A 17,500-nucleotide genomic window follows, 5' to 3' on the forward strand; every position below is an offset into this window, starting at 1 on the left:
CTGCTTCCGCTAAGGGGTCCTCGTACGGGGCACGTACAGGGGTAACTTCTTGTTGTCTTTCGTCGCAAAGAGGTCTATCTGCAGTTCTGGGACTGATTCAGAATGAAGGAGAATGATCCTGCGTCTAAGGACCATTCCGACTCTATCGGTGTGAACCTGGATAGAGCGTCCGCTGTCACATTGCGGACTCCTTGAAGGTGAACTGCCGACAGGTACCACTTCTTCTTTTCCGCCAATCGGAAGACGGCCAACATCACCTGGTTGAGAGGTGGTGACCTCGATCCTTGTCGATTCAAGTATCTCACAACTACCTCGCTGTCTATCACCACCTTATGTGGATCGAATGACGCGGGGAGACTTTCTTTAAGGTAAGGAGCACTGCCCTAGCTTCTAGAGAGTTTTATGTGAAAGGTCTTGAATAGCCTGGACCAAGTCCCCTGGACTTTTTTCCGATGAAAGTGACCTCCCCATCCCTCCTTCGAGGCGTTTGAGTGAATCGTCACCGACGGGGGAGGTGGCTGAAGAAGAACCTGACTTCTTTAGATGTCTGGCTTGGGACCAAGACCTGAGAAGAGTACTTAGCCGAAGCGGCTGGTCTTCTTAGATCTCTTCACGCGTTTGATGCATAACTTCTCCAAACTCTGATTGCATCCTTTAGCTGTGCTCTTAGCACTGGGTCTGTCACCGAAGCAAACTGGAGAGAGCGCAGTACTCTCTCCTGCTCGTGTCTTGATATCCTTTCGGAATCTTGAAGTCTCTTGACAGAACCCGCTATCTCCTTCCTTTTCTTCGCCGGGGTGGAGAAACGGTGTGACAAAAGGTCCCAGTGGATTCTCAGCCACTGGAACTTTTGAGATGGAGAAAGTCGAGACTTTTTCTGTTGATCTTGAAGCCTAGGTACTCTAGGAACTGGATCACTTGACTGGAAGCTTGCAAGCATTCTGTCTTGGATACTGCCCACACCAACCAGTCGTCCAGGTAGGCTACTACCTAAATTCCCTTTAGGCGAAATTGTTTGAGAGCTACGCTCGCAAGCTTCGTAAAAATCCTTGGGGCTATGTTTAGCCCGAATGGCATGGCTCCGAAGGCGTATAGTCTTCGTTGTAGCCTGAACCCTAGGTAGGGGAAGAGTCGATGGCTAGTTGGAATGTGCCAGTAGGCGTCTGACAAGTCTATAGAGACGGAATATCCCCTCTTGGGCAGTAAGGTCCTTATGTGTTGCAGTGTTAGCATTTTGAATTTGCAATTCACTATGAACTTGTTAAGTGGCGACAAGTCCAGAATGACTCTGAGCTTTTCCGAGTCTTTCTTGGGAACACAAAACAGCCTCCCTTAGAAATTGATGGGCTTCACCCTTTTTCTCCAACAGTTCTTGAACGTACTCCTCCATAACGGGGGTGGAGTGTTGGAAAAACCGAAGGCACGGGGGTGGAGTGCTGTACCAGCTCCCGCCTAGTCCATTCTTGAGTAGGCTGTGGGCCCAGGGATCGAAGGTCCACCGATCCCGAAATTTCAGAAGTCTCCCTCCTACCGGTATCACCTCACTTGGACTGCCGTCCTGAGGTCTTGCCTTCCTGACCATGACCACCCCTGAATCCCCTTCCCCTTGAGGGGCGTCTAGACGAGCCTCTGGCTGCTCCTCTAGGCTTTGCTCGAAAGGAAGTAGACTGCCCTTCGAACGCTGGGGTGAATGCCGTGGACTGTGTCGACACGGCCTGGGGTACCCACTGAAAGGTGGTCGGGGTTTGTGCCACGATCTGGGGCACTGGGGGCAATGGCAATTGCAGTTGCTGTTGCTGTCTAAGAGGCTTGGCTGGCCGAGACGGTAGCCTAGTCCTCATAGTCTTCCTCTTTGGTTGAGGACCCTCATCCGGGGAAGACTTTCTTTTGATAGCCAGGTCCCCTTCTGGAGAAGGTTTCTATTCTCCAAGGCGGCTTTATCAACAGCTTCTTTGACCAAGTCGGTAGGGAAAAAGGTCTTTTCCCCAAATGTTGGAGGAGATTAGTTTCTTTAGCTCGTGCCTCACCGTAGCCGAGGTAAACACGAACTCCCTACAAGCTCTCCTTGCCTTGACGAAGCCATAAAGGTCCTTCGTCACTGTGGCCAGATGAGGCTTGGCCACTACCATGAACATTTCATGGACCTTGGGGTCACTTGCCATCGTCTCGAGAGTAGTCTGAAGAGACATTGAGGCAGTCAGTCTTTCTTTTGTATCGAACTCACTTCGCAAAAGAAAGTCAGACAGCTTAGGGAGGTCCTTGCCGAACTGACGTCCGGCAATATCAGCCTCCAACTTTCCCACTGAGAACGTAAGATGGACGTCCTTCCAGTCTTTGTGGTCCATAGGCAGGGCCAGCGACAAGGGATTACACTCCTCTAGGGAGGGGCAAGACTTGCCGGCCTCGATTGCTTTTAGTACAGCCAGAAACCCTTTCTGTAAAAAGGGGAAGGCTATAGTAGGCGAGGACGAAAGGAAGGGTGCTTCCTATTCAATGCAGCTACCTTTGAGTTAGAGAAGCCCCTCTCTTTCATCGAGGATGAAAGTAGAGCTTGAGCCTTAGCATGGTCCATCATTATGACCTCCTTCGGCTCTGTCTCCTCCTTTGAAGCTGGTTCCTTCCTCAGCCGGACATAACAGGTCGGATATGATGCCTTGCTGGGCCAGAATTCCACCCTCCTGGGGAACTGAGCCCAGCTTATCCGAGAGGACGATCTTTCCAGTCGTCATCGGCATGTGCTCAGAATACCTCCATGGGTTAGCATCTGAGCACAAGGGAAGGTCTTTCACATTGAGCTTTTTCTGGGGCCCATGTGATTCTGCAAGGCACTGCATCCGCAGTTCCATTGCAGCCGCCTTCTCCTGATTCTCCTTCTGCATTTGTTGGATCATTCCAACAATAGAAGAGAGGGCCTGTCCCAGCTCTACTGGGAGACTGGCCGATGTAGAGGGGCTTGAACTTCATCCTGGGCTTCTGCCAGGAGGTCTTCCTCCTGACACCCGTCCACATCAGACATCCTGTCATCTAGCTGGATGTCTTGCATCGCGACCGCGACTTCAGCATCCACCTGGATCTGAACTTAGGGGATCTCCTCTTGAGGCTGGGGAATCACTGCATCAGCTGATGCCTTAGGGAAAGGATACGCCCTCATCTTCGCACTTGGAAGATAAGGGCCAGAAGTGTTCTTTTGGAAGCCCCTTACCCAGGTACGAAGCTTCTTCCTAGCTATTTAAATGTCTCAGTAATCAGGTTAGTGCACACAGTACATACCTTAGGGTCCCAATACCGGAGATCATCCTTAGAGACAGCGTATGCTGCGTGTCTCCTACAAAACTCATGTCCGCAGAGGTTCTTGCTGCTGACATTGCAGAAAGCACTTCCCCACTTCGGAGTGTCCTTCTGTAAAGAGAAGAAATTTCCATGAGTATCAAGTGAACTATGTATCACTGGATATGCATAGTATAGCATAACAATTCATAAAGGAAAGACACACACTTGTGTTTCCCTCACAACCCATTGTTGCCGCCTTCCAGATAATAAAATCAAAATGGTTTATCTCTTCTAGAGTAACCAATGCAAGGTTTCCAGAGGAAACAGGTGGACCTCACACCTAAGCAATGATTTTAAAATCCTGGATAATAGACATTGAAGAACTCAGCTTCCTATCTGAGGGCAACAGCAAAGGGCTGTGCAAGAAAACACAATAGTGTTAGAAGATACAGTGCTGTACCAAAACCTTTACTATAGTTTTCTTCTTACAGTATATGCTATACAGAAGAATACTAGTACAGTATAGGGGGATGTGTGCCGGCCTGCCTTTGCCGGCCGGCACACACCACAACTAGCTTTAAAGTATACTACTTAACAGCTATAGGGCGGCAGCACTCTGGTTCAAATGCCTGTGCCGGTCGGCAGCAACTGCCGGCCGGTAACAGCCAGTGTTGGCCGGCAATGGCTGCCGGCCAGCAACTACACAAGGTAGTACCCAGCTGCCAGCCACACTCTTGGTGACCGGCAGACAAGGACTGACATAAGCCGGCCGGCAAAGGTACAAGACCGATGCCAGCCGGCAGCAAAAGAACCAGAAGACTACATCTGCCCGGCTGCCGGCCTCATAGGCCGGCAGCCGGGACAGGTACAGCACTAGAAGAAAATAGAATGAATGCCGGGATAAGAGTGCATATAAGGAAGGGGAGAAACTAATTCAGGTTTCCTTGACCAATGCCGTCCGGCTCTGCCGGCAGGCATGGATGAGGGACCAAGAGAGGTCCGGGCAGCACTTGAAAACATAAGACCCTTGCCGGCCAGCAGCTCTGCCGGCCGGCAATGGGCTGAGTCAATTCCACATCCCAAACTATACTAGGTCCAGAAGTAGAACGACGTACAGTACAGTAAGACCCCTGCCGGCCAGCTCTGCCGGCCGGCAAGGTACAGTACAGTAATGGCTAGGCCATTACGGAGATAGAGGGGGAAGGGACAAGAGGGTCCTGCCAACCTTGCTTTAGTGACAGATCACCCGCAGCCAAGAAACTTATCTTAGCCTAAGGGAGATCTAGGGGAAAGGCCAGCAATACTTGCCAGCTTCCAGAGCACTAAAGCAAGGAAGGCGTTGCTACTCCCAAGGGAAGAACTTATCCTCCCCCGAGAACAGCAACAGGACTAGTCTGGTAGATCACAAAAGAAGGAATCATAACTACAGAAACCTTCGGTAGTGACCTAAGGTAGCTAAGCTCCCTTTGTATGTGTTAGGTCAGCGAGGGGGACTCTGCCCCAAGCCCGACAACACAGACTCAGACTAAAAACTCTGTTGTTCTGTCCCTCTTGAACCATAACTACAGGAACAGGAAGGTACAGTAACACCCTAGTATAGTTTTATCGAAAATAAATTCGGAAAAAACCACTTAGGGATAAGCCCAAGGCTTAAACAGAGGGAAAGGGATTGCATACCTTCTCCGAAGAAAAGAAAGCAACCGGGGAGTATGATAAAGTATACTAAGGCTCCATAAGCAATTAGCCTAGGCACCAAGAGAATCGATTACCTAATTCACCGAAACTCACACGTATACAATCTTGGAAATATTCCACACAGTCTAAAATGTATAAAATATAGCCTAAAGCTTCAATAAAATTTTAATTACACTCGGAAAAACCAAAATCATGCATGAAGTACTAGGACCAAACGACTAGGCTACATGGCCTAGCGTAGGCCAGAATGGCGAATACTTCGCCAACTAATACTAAGAACGAAAGGAAATATTATGTAAAGCTAAATAGCTAAAATTTATTAAAGCAAAACAACCAGGAATGTCGCTCTGACTAACTAATTTATACCTAGCGAGCGACAGTGTCCAGGACACCTCTGGTAGGCTACGGCTCTTGTATCAAAGATTAATCCTATTAATCACTCAAAATTTTACCAAGAGCCTACATTTATACATAACAGACACTATACTCAACTTATCAGAGGCCAACGAAGACGGAGAAGCCATGAAAAGCCGAATAAATCCAAGATTTGCGAGAAAAACAGGAAAAAACACCGAGTTGTTAAGCTACGCAAAAAGGAAATGCAGATGGCGCCAGGATTGGCGCCAGGCACGCATACGAATCGGGGGATAGGGAAGCCTTGGGAGCGGCTCCCCTTTTTCTTTCCCGAATTCGTATCTCGCCAATCACCTCCTACGAGACGAAATCTCTGTCCAGGATGTAGATTGCCATGTGACGTGTCTAGAATACGTCCTCTGATATGTCACGATATCCCTTTCACGAGGGATACTCGCTCCAGGAGTTAGAATTCTGGTACCTTAAGGTAAATTTTCTGGGAATATCGCCGTAGTTGTAATATACCCTAGGAAGCTACCCTATAGGAACTTCCATCAGGACGACATGGCTATGGCCCAAAAATATATATATATATATATATATATATATATATATATATATATATATATATATATATATATATATATATATATATATATATATATATGTATATATATATATATATATATATATATATATATATATATATATATATATATATATATATATATATATATATATATATATATATATATATATTATATATATATATATATATATATATATATATATATATGTATATATATATATATATATATATATATATATATATATATATATATATATATATATATATATATATATATATATATATATATATATATATATATATATATATATATATATATATACATATATATATATTTATATATATATATATATATATATATATATATATATATATATATATATATATATATATATATATATATATATATATATATATATATATATATATATATATATATATATATATATATATATATATATATATATATATATATATATATATATATACACATATATACATATATATATATATATATATATATATATATATATATATATATATATATATATATATATATATATATATATATATATATATATATATATATATATATATATATATATATATATATATATATATATATATATATATATATATATATATATATATATATATATATATATATATATATATATATATATATATATATATATATATATATATATATATATATATATATATATATATATATATATATATATATATATATATATATATATATATATATATATATATATATATATATATATATATATATATATATATATATATATATATATATATATATATATATATATATATATATATATATATATATATATAACGGATTTTTAGCGAAGAGAAAAATCTATTTTTGGGGGAGATGGCCATGTCGTCCTACTGGAAGTTCCTAAAGGGTAGCTTCCTTGGGTATATATAACTACGGCAATATTCCCAGAGAATTTACCTTAAGGTACCCAGAATTCTAACTCCTGGAGCGAATATCCCTAATAAAAGAACCAGGGATATCGTGAAATATCAGAGGATGTATTCTTGACACGCCACATAGAAATATGAACCCCGAACAGAGTTAACACTTCGAAGGTGTGAATTGGCAAGAAAACAAAAAACGAGAAAGAAAGGAGAGCCGCTAGTAAGGTATCTTTCCTCTCCCGTTTCGTAAGCGTGCATTGCGTCGCTCACGGCGCCATCTGTATTCCTTGTAGCGATACACGAGGTGCTACAGATACTGTATATAGGGAGGGGACCTACAGCCCTTTTTAGAAGAAAAGGGAAGTGCGGGTCCATCAGGAGGACATGGCCATCTCACCCAAAATAGATTTTTTGCTTCGCTCAAAATCCGTTTTTTGGGCTCAAGCCATGTCGTCCTGATGGAAGTATACCAGAGCATTACTGTATCTGTGGATTCTCAAAATGTGCCGTACTCCCCGAAGGTATTTCCCCGCCAACTAGACCTAGAGACCTAAGATGTTACCGTCATACATCTTTTCATCTAACCATAGACCATGTTAGTGCCTCCTCCCCCCTACAGGGAAGAGTCATACTAGACTCTGGTAAAGTCTCTAAGAGTACATATACCTATGTATGAATAACAGACAAGCCCATATAGTGGTCTCACCCTATATATGAGTCAATATGAAATATCGACCAGTTCCCCGTTCATTACTGGATTGGACAAAGGTTTATAACCGGGTAGGAGGAAAACTTGCACATCCACCACCGTCCCCTTAGGGCATGGAGTCCTCCCGCTAGGGGAAAGCATAAACTAATGCAAAAAAGCTTGCTTAAAAGAACAATCTATTAGAATTATCCCAGATAAATATACATAGTAAACGTAAAGCTAAATCATTTCAAGTAAACTGACACAGGCGAAGGAGAGGCAAGGTTCACAAGAACTAGTTTATTGACAATCAATAAAATAAAACAGGTTAAACAACAATTATACATATATAAGAGGAGGATAACCAATAAATAAGCATAAGAATGATAGTAAATAGAAAACTTGTTTATCTGAAAGAAAACATTAGCGCAACTTTTAACATACCTAGGTATCAGAATCATAAAAGTCTGTATTACTAATCAGTTACATTAGCATTGGAAACGCTTGGCACACATGTGTGCACTTATGCTAGGTTCACCTTTGAATATGGAACAGTCAATGTGGGCACCCTAGTGCCCTAACACTTAGTTTGTAGAACAGTTAGGAACTACACACTCACCCTGGAATTAATCGTCCCAATTAAATCCACTGTTCCTCGCAGAGTTAAACAGCAGGTTTAATGACACTACCCACTGCTACCACAGACCTCTTCAGTTGCTCCACTTGCTTCGCATAATGACGAAAGAAAACTCTGGAAGACTTCCAGCCAGTGTATGAGCGAAGATGTTCGAAATCCATACTATTGAAGAAATTTAAGGATGAGGCAACTTTCCTCGGATCGTGACCAGCGGGTGTACTGTCTGGATCCACTCTGCGAATAAAATAGGTGATTTTCACCCTAAGTTGTTTCAGTGATAAATTTGAGCCTGATGTTTCTAACCTGAATAGTTGACCACCCCTGAAGTCTGAAGTTCTACGAAGATAGACCTTTAGGCATTCCACTGCACATAGAGATGCATCTTCTTTCAGAGGGCAGATTCTCCAGGGATCCCACCTGTTGGTGGGTAACTCGTTCTTGGCGAGAAACGCAGGATCCAAAAACAGGTTCAGTTTTCCCCATCCAAGAACTGAACACGACCTACCTCTCTCGAGAGGGCTACAATTTCACTAACCCTGGCCCCCGATGCGAGTGCAAACAGGAAAATAACTTTTTGGGTCAAATCCTTTAAAGCACACTCCTCATTGTTCAACAGTGAAGCGAAATGAAGAACTTTATCTAGAGACCATGAAATGGGCTTTGGAGGTGCTGATGGTCTGAGCCTAGCACACGCTTTTGGAATTTTATTAAAAATATTGTTAGAGAGGTCGACCTGGAAGGCATATAAAATGGGTCTTGTCAAAGCAGATTTACACGTTGTTATTATGTTGGCTGCTAACCCTTGACCATGGAGGTGGATGAAGAAAGATAAGCAGAAGTCCATCGAGATCTTTTGCGGATTCTTCGCCTTGACAAAGGACACCCATTTTCTCCATGATGACTCATATTGCCTTCTAGTGGATTTGCACTTACATTCCTCTAGGAAGTCTATACTGTCTATCGAAATCCCAAAACGTTTTCTTACCGCTAGGGAGAAAAAGCCATGAGCTGCAGGTTCCAGGTTTTCAGTGATGAAGCGCAGACAGTCGACTTCTGAACTCGCTGGGTCAAAACTGGATCTGGTAACGGTAGACACTTCAGCCGTAGTTCCAATGCCAGAGGGAACCACACGCTGTTTGGCCACTTGTGAGCCACTATTGCCGCTACTCCCTTGAAAGATCTCAGTTTGTTGAGGACCCTCAATAGAAGGTTGTGAGGAGGGAACAGGTAAATCCTGGACCATCTGTTCCAGTCAAGGGACATCGCGTCCACTGTTTCCGCCAAGGGATCCTCGTACGGGGACACGTAAAGGGGTAACTTCTTGTTCTCTTTCATCGCAAAGAGGTCTATCTGCAGTTCTGGGACTTGACTCAAGATGAAGGAGGATGATCCTGCATATAGGGACCATTCCGACTCTATCGGTGTGAACCTGGATAGAGCATCCGCTGTCACATTGCGGACTCCTTGAAGGTGAACTGCCGACAGGTACCATTTCTTCTTTTCCGCCAGTCGAAAGATGGCCAACATCCCCTGGTTGAGTGGTGGTAACCTCGATCCTTGTCGATTCAAAAATCTCACAATCACCTCGCTGTCCAGTACCAACCTTATGGGGAGACTTTCTTCAAGGTAAGGAGTACTGCCATAGCTTCCAGAAAGTTTATGTGAAATGTCTTGAATAGATTGGACCAAAGTCCTTGGGCCTTCTTCTGATGAGAATGACCTCCCCACCCCTCCTTCGAGGTGTCTGTGTGAATAGTCAACGAGGGGGGAGGTGGCTGAAGAAGCACCGACTTCTTTAGTTGCCAGACTTGGGACCAAGGCCTGAGAAGCGTACGTAGACGAAGCGGGTACTGGTCTTATCAGATCTCATCACGCGTTTGATGCATAACTTCTCGAAACTCCGGTTGCATCCTTTAGCTGTGCTCTTAGCACCGGGTCTGTTACTGAGGCAAACTGGAGAGAACCCAGCACTCGCTCCTGTTCGCGTCTTGATATTCTTTCGGAATCCAAAAGTCTCTTGACAGAACCAGCTATCTCCTTCCTGTTCTTCTCCGGGATGGAGAGTTGGTGTGACACTAGGTCCCAGTTGATTCCCAACCACTGGAACTTTTGAGATGGAGAAAGTCGAGACTTTTTTCTGTTGATCTTGAAGCCTAGATACTCTAGGAACTGGATCACCTGTAGGGAAGCTCGCAGACATTCTGTCTTGGATGCTGCCCACACCAGCCAGTCGTCCTGGTAGGCTATCACCTGGATTCCCTTAAAGCGTAATTGTTTGAGAGCTACGCTCGCAAGCTTCGTGAAGATCCTTGGGGCTATGTTTAGCCCGAATGGTATGGCTCTGAAGGCGTAGAGTCTTCGATGTAGCTTGAACCCTAGGTAACGGGAGAGTTGGCGATTGATTGGAACGTGCCAATAGGCATCTGACAAATCTATGGAGACGGTATATGCCCTCTTGGCCAGTAAGGTCCTTATGTGTTGCAGTGTTAGCATCTTGAACTTGCTGTTCACTATGAACTTGTTGAGTGGCGACAAGTCCAGAATGAATCTGAGTTTTTCTGAGTCCTTCTTGGGAACACAAAACAGCCTCCCTTGGAATTTGATGGACTTTACCCTTCGGATTACCCTTTTCTCCAACAGTTCTTGAATATACTTCTCCAGAACGGGGGTGGAGTGTTGGAAAAATCGAGGGCACGGGGGTGGAGTGCTGTACCAGCTCCAACCCAGTTCATTCTTGAGAAGACTGTGGGCCCAAGGATCGAAGGTCCACCGTTCCAGAAAATTCTGAAGTCTCCCTCCTACCGGTATCATCTCACTTTGGCTGCTGATGCCCTGAGGTCTTGCCTCCTTGACCGCGACCACCCCTGAATCCCCTCCCCCTTGAGGGGCGTCTAGACGAACCTTTGGCTGCTCCTCTAGGCTTTGCTCGAAAGGTAGTTGACTGCCCTTCGAACGCTGGGTTAAATGCTGTAGACTGCGTCGACACGGCTTGGGGTACCCACTGGTATGTGGTCGGGGTTTGTGCCACCATCTGGGGCACTGTAGGCATAGAAAGTTGTTGCTGCTGCTGTCTTAATGGCTTGGCTGGCCGAGAGGGTAGCCTAGTCTTATTAGTCTTCCTCTTTGGTTGGGGACCCTCATCCGGGGAAGACTTTCTCTTGAGAGATAGGCCCCACTTCTGGAGAAGGTTTCTATTCTCCGTGGCGGCCTTATCTACAACCTCCTTGACCGCTTCACTAGAGAAGAGGTCTTTGCCCCAAATGCTGGAGGAGATTAGTTTCCTTGGCTCGTGCCTCACCGCCGCCGGAACACGAACTCCCTACAAGCCCTCCTAGCTTTGACGAAGCTATAAAGGTCCTTCGTCACTGTGGCTAGGCGTGTCCTAGCCACTACCATAAACATTTCATGGACCTTGGGGTCACTTGCCATTGTCTCCAGAGTCGTTTGATGAGACATTAAGGCAGCAAGTCTTTCTTTTGTCTCAAGCTCCCTGCGCAAAAGAAAGTCAGACAGCTTGGGGAGGTTCTCACCGAACTGACGTCCGGCAATATCAGCCTCTAACTTCCCGACTGAGAAGGTAAGATGGACGTCCTTCCAGTCCTTGTGGTCCATGGGTAGGGCCAAAGACAGAGGTTTACACTCCTCCAAGGAGGGGCATGGCTTACCTTCCTCGATTGCTTTCAGCACAGCCGTAAACCCTTTCTGCATAAAGGGGAAGGCTCTAGAAGGAGAGGACACAAAGGAAGGGTGCTTCTTACTCAAAGCAGGTACCTTTGAGTTTGTGAAGCCACTCTCTTTCATCGAACTTGACAGTAAAGCTATAGCCTTAGCGTGGTCCAAAACTATGACCTCCTTCGGCTCCGTTTCTTCCTTTGAGGCTGGTTCCTTCCTTAGACGGACATAACAGTCCGGATACGACTCCTTGCTGGGCCAGAATTCCACCTCTTCAAGGGGGACTGAGCCCAACTTCTGCGAAATGAAGATTTTTCCCGTCGTCATAGGCATGTGCTCGGCATACCTCCAAGGGTTGGCATCTGAGCACAAGGGAAGGTCTTTCACGCTGAGCTTCTTCTAGGGCCCACGTGATGCTGCAAGTCTCCGTATCTCCAGCTTCATTGCAGCAGCCTTCTCATTATTTTCCCTCTGCATCTGTTGGATGATTCCAACGATGGAGGAAAGGGTCTTTCCCAGCTCATCTGGGAGAGAGGACGATGTTGAAGGAATAGGTTCAGGGGCCTGAACTGGAGTAGCCGACACCTCGTCGAACTCTTCCTCTTCATTGTCTGGAGCCTGCTCTTCTTCCTGCTCTTCTGCCAGAAGGTCTTTTTCCAAACACGCGACTTCAGCATCCACCGGGATCTGAACCAACGGTATCTCTGCTTGAGGCTGGGGAATTACTCCCTCAGCTGACGCCTTGGGAAAAGGTAAGCCCTCATCTTCTCACTTGGAAGATAGGGCCCAGAAGTATTCTTCCGAAAGCCCCTTACCCAGGTACGAAGCTTCTTCCTTGCTACGTCCCTTGACTCCGCCGTCTTAGGGGAATCAAAAGCCTCAGTAATCGGGTTTGTGCACACAGTACATACCTGCGGGTCCCAATACTGGAGATCACCTTTGGGGACTGCGCATGCTGCGGGCCTCCTACACAAGTCATGTCTGCAGAAGTTCTTGCTGCGGACGTTGCAGAAAACGCTTCCACACTTCGGATGGTCCTCCTGTAAAGAGAAGAAAATTCCATGAGTATCAAGTGAACTACGCATCAATGGATTTACATAGCTTGAAATAACTAAGCTAGAATGGAAAGACACACACTTGTATTTCCCGCACAGTCAATTGCTGCAACCTTCCAGATAAAAAAATCGTATGGTTAATCTATTCTAGAGCGACCAATAATTAATTTCCAGAGGAAACAGGTCTAGCTCACACCCAAATAAGTGATTTTAAAAAGCTGGATAGTAGATAAGAAAGAACTCACTTTCTTTATCTGTATGGTCACACCAAAGGGCTGTGCAAGACAACACAAAAGTGTTAGAAAAAACTTAGTGTTGTAACATATACTATACTATAGTTTTCTCCCTACAGTATATACTATACTGATTAATACTGGCTACAGTATAGAAGGTAATGTGCTGGCCGGCAAACACCTTAACTAGCTCTAAAGTATATTACTTATAGACTATAAGGTGGAAGAACGCTGGTTCAAATGCGTGTGCCGGCCGGCAGTCACTGCCGGCCGGCAACTACACAAGAAAGAATGGTGTGATATTATAGCCGGCCAGCAAAGGTATACAACCAATGTCGGCCGGCAGCAAAAGAACCAGAGAACTCCGACTGCCCGGCTGCCGGCCACTTAGGCCGGCAGCCGGGCTAGGGTACAAACACTAGAAGAGAAACAGAATGGATGCCGGGATAAGAGACTGTACTGCCTCATAGCCCGGCAACCCGAAAGAGTGCACATAAGGAAGGGGAGAATATAACTTCAGGCTTCCTGACCAATGCCATCTGGCTCTACAGACAAACATGGATGAGAGACCAAGGGAGGTCCGGGCAGCACTCAAAGCAGAAGACCCTTGCCGGCCGGCAGAGCGGGGACTGAGTAAACCCCACATCCTAACCTATGCTAGGTACAGATGTAGAATGACGGACATGGATGCAATGGCTAGGCCATCACTAAGGAAAGAGGGGGAAAGGGGAAAGAGGGTCCTGCCAACCTTGCTCTAATAAAATGAATCACCCGCAGCCAAGAAAACTCATCTTAGCCTAGGGGAGATCCGAGGAGGGAGGTCAGCAATACTTGCCAACTCCCTCAGAACCAAAGCAAGGAAGGCATTGTTATTCACAGAAAAAGAGGATCTCATCCTCCACAGCGAGAACAACAACACAGGATTAGTCTGCTAGAACACAAAAAGAAGGAATCATCTCGTACAGAAACCTTCCAAAGGGAACTAAGGAGGCTAAGCCTCCTATGTCTGCTGTCAGTCTAGCCAGGGAATCTTAACCACAAAGCTAGACAGAAACAGACTCAGACTAAGAACTCTGATATCCTACCCCCTTCCTGAAGCCAGACTTACTGGAAACAGGAAAGAACAGAAACACCCTAATATAGTTGTTTCAAAAGTCAATTCACATAAACCATTAGGGTTAAGCCCAAGGCTTAAGCAGAGGGAAAGGAATTGCACACATTCTCCGAAGACAAGAGAGCAACCGGGGAGTGTGAAAAAGTATACTATGGCCCCATAAACAACTAGCCTAGGCGCCAAGAGAATTGATTACCTAAATCACCGAAACTCACTCGTATACTATCTTGGAAGAAAATCAACATAATCTTAAATGTATAAGACTGCCTAAAGCTTCAATAGAATTTTAAAACACTCGGAAATCTGAATATCATGCAGGAAAGTACTAGGGCCAAACGACTAGGCTACAAGGTCTAGCGTAGGCCAGAATCGGCAAATCCTTCGCCAAAAAGGAAATACTAAAAGCATCATATGAAGAAATCCTATGTCATGCTGAATAGCTAAAATTATGAAAGCGAAACAGCCGGGAACGTCGCTCTGGCTAACTAAATAACTCATACATAGCGAGCGACAGCGTCCAGGATGCCTCCGGTAGGCGACAGCTCTTGTAACAATGATATCACTATCAAATCATTTTAAAATTACCAAGAGCTTACATTTATACATAAAAGAAATAATACTCAACTTATCAGAAGCAGAAGAAGTTGGAGAAAGAATTATAAAGTTGAAATAAACCAAGAATTGCGAGATAACACAGGGAAAAACACCGAGTTGTTGAGCTACGCAAAAAGGAATACAGATGGCGCCGTGAGCAGCGCAATGCACGCTTACGAAATGGGAGAGGAGAGATACCTTGCGAGCGGCTCTCCTTTCTTTCTTGTTTTTCGTTTTCTTGCCAATTGCCCCTTCGAAGTGTTAACTCTGTTTGGGGTGCAGATTGCTATGTGGCATGTCAAGAATACATCCTCTGATATTTCGCGATATCCCTGGTTCTTTTATTAGGGATATTCGCTCCAGTAGTTAGAATTCTGGGTACCTTAATGTAAATTCTCTGGGAATATCGCCGTAGTTATATATACCCAAGGAAGCTACCCTTTAGGAACTTCCATCAGGACGACATGGCTTGAGCCCCCTCTCCCCCCCCAAAATATATATATATATATATATATATATATATATATATATATATATATATATATATATATATATATATATATATATATATATTTATATATATATATATATATATATATATATATATATATATATATATATATATATGTGTGTGTGTATGTATAAACTATACATATTCATTGTATATGATTGATATCATTGTTAGTCCATTATACATATATTATCAATTCAAAATCCTATGTTTATTTTCCAGCTATCCAAAAGACACAGTCTCCAAAGCTAAGATGTCCGAGAGTGGAAACGACATAACTTTTGAAGAGCAAATATGGCCCAAATATGATCCAGTCTATCAGAGATACTTTCAAATAGGTGAGGTTCCTATTTTTGTGGGGCTGTATTCACTCAGAGAGATAATGGTACAGTGATTTTCAATATTTTCTAGATATATAATCTTAAGTTAGGAAAGTACATTTAACCATACTTTTTAAATGATTTTATTTCTTCAGTATAACCTATATATTAATGAATAATCCCTTGCTTCTTAATATATGAAATCCTATGTTCTAGATTTACACATTTTTTTCTCTCTCTCTCTCTCTCTCTCTCTCTCTCTCTCTCTCTCTCTCTCTCTCTCTCTCTCTCTCTCTCTCTCTCTTCACAAAACTACAGAACCTTAATAAAATACTAATATTTAACTGGTGATGATTTTAATAAACTAAATGATAGTACATCTAAAATTATATGATATAATTCTATTCATCAATATAGATTTTATATATAGCCTTTCCAGAAACTTTCCTTAGTTAAATTTAAGTGTTTGGCTTTTATTTCTAAAAGCTTATGAAGCCGTAACATACAACTCGTATTCGGTGATGAATTGATAGAAATATTTATTCATAACATCAAGGAGTTAAAACCATATATCTTATATTCAAGGAATTTATCTTCTATAAATATCGTATCCTCTTCTTCACATATTTGCTATTATTTATTTATATATGTCTATTCATTCCAGGAACACAGAACTTTGTACGTAACCACTACCGTGCTGGAAAAGTAGCCTTGTGGTCTTGGCTATTACCTGGCTTGGAACAAGTGGGTGCTCGATACGGCCCAGATAAAAACTTTCACAGATTACCAACTGATCTCCAGTCTGATTTATACCCTGAATCAACGGACCAGTATAACTTAACAGATGGCTTTCTATCTAACCCAATCACTCCCACCTTCACTGGCCCAACAAATACACCCCAAAACTTGACAATTGTAGCTAAGGCTAACAAGAACAAAGTTAGGGAATCAGCTAATATGGATATGTTGAGTCAAATGGAGAAGGATTTCCCCTACATGACTGTACTAAGCGTGACAGTGGCCATTGCCTGTTCTTTGCTAATCCTAAATATCCTGTTTCTTACTAACGTTTATTATAGCCATAAGGCCAACCTCCGGAGCCTCGCCAAAGGCTCGCAGGACGCGGATAGAGAGAGTGGAAATGACGTCCAGTTGCACTCGTCTGAGGGCAATTGTGAGACAATATATGCCCCAGGGCATTATAGAACCCTGAGGCCTTCTATCACAATGCGTAGTAACTTGGCCACAGCCTTTGAAGAGGAGTCCCTGCAAGACTGTCCGCCAGACTACATAAGCATCGTACAAACCACAGACTATATTACTGGAGTAACATCCAATAGGATCTCTCCAGATACGCAAGGCATCATTGTGAATACGCAAATGCTACACGAACCAAAAGAAAATATATTATCAGTTACAACGCTCAAGCAGCCTGTGGCTTCATACCCATCTCTGAATGATGGTCAACTTGTCTCTGCATATTCACCAGTCAACTCGTCCCTACACATGCAATAAAAGAGAATCAACTCGTCCAAAATTATTCACCCAATGTAGGCCAACCAGTTATGAGTTATTCTCCAAACGATGGACAACTAATTCCAAATTATTAGTGGAGCAGTGCTTTTACCATGCATATTAGGGAGTAGTTAATGTCTGTGTCACCAAAATATACTAATAAAAAAGCTCCCATTACTTTAAAAACAATGTTAGATATACTCTAAAGTATAGGGCAAATTGGTCTTATGATTAATTTTGATTTAGTCCATTATCTCAATTGCCCTCCAAGATTACCATCTCGTCTTCAAAGGTATACT

General features: G+C 43.5%; 1 protein-coding gene across 1 annotated transcript in view; it reads left to right on the top strand.

Annotated features, from left to right (window-relative positions):
* The window catches only part of LOC137626968 (neuroligin-4, X-linked-like), a 189,833-nt gene that overhangs the window by 55,519 nt on the left and 116,814 nt on the right, over positions 1-17,500 (top strand). Inside the window, exons 9-10 of the mRNA XM_068357951.1 lie at positions 15,589-15,704; positions 16,351-16,637. Of these exons, the coding sequence (XP_068214052.1) occupies positions 15,589-15,704; positions 16,351-16,637 (403 nt within the window). The remainder of the gene's footprint in view (positions 1-15,588; positions 15,705-16,350; positions 16,638-17,500) is intronic.

This window comes from Palaemon carinicauda, chromosome 34 (assembly GCF_036898095.1).
Source record: "Palaemon carinicauda isolate YSFRI2023 chromosome 34, ASM3689809v2, whole genome shotgun sequence".
NCBI classification, from domain to species: domain Eukaryota; kingdom Metazoa; phylum Arthropoda; class Malacostraca; order Decapoda; family Palaemonidae; genus Palaemon; species Palaemon carinicauda.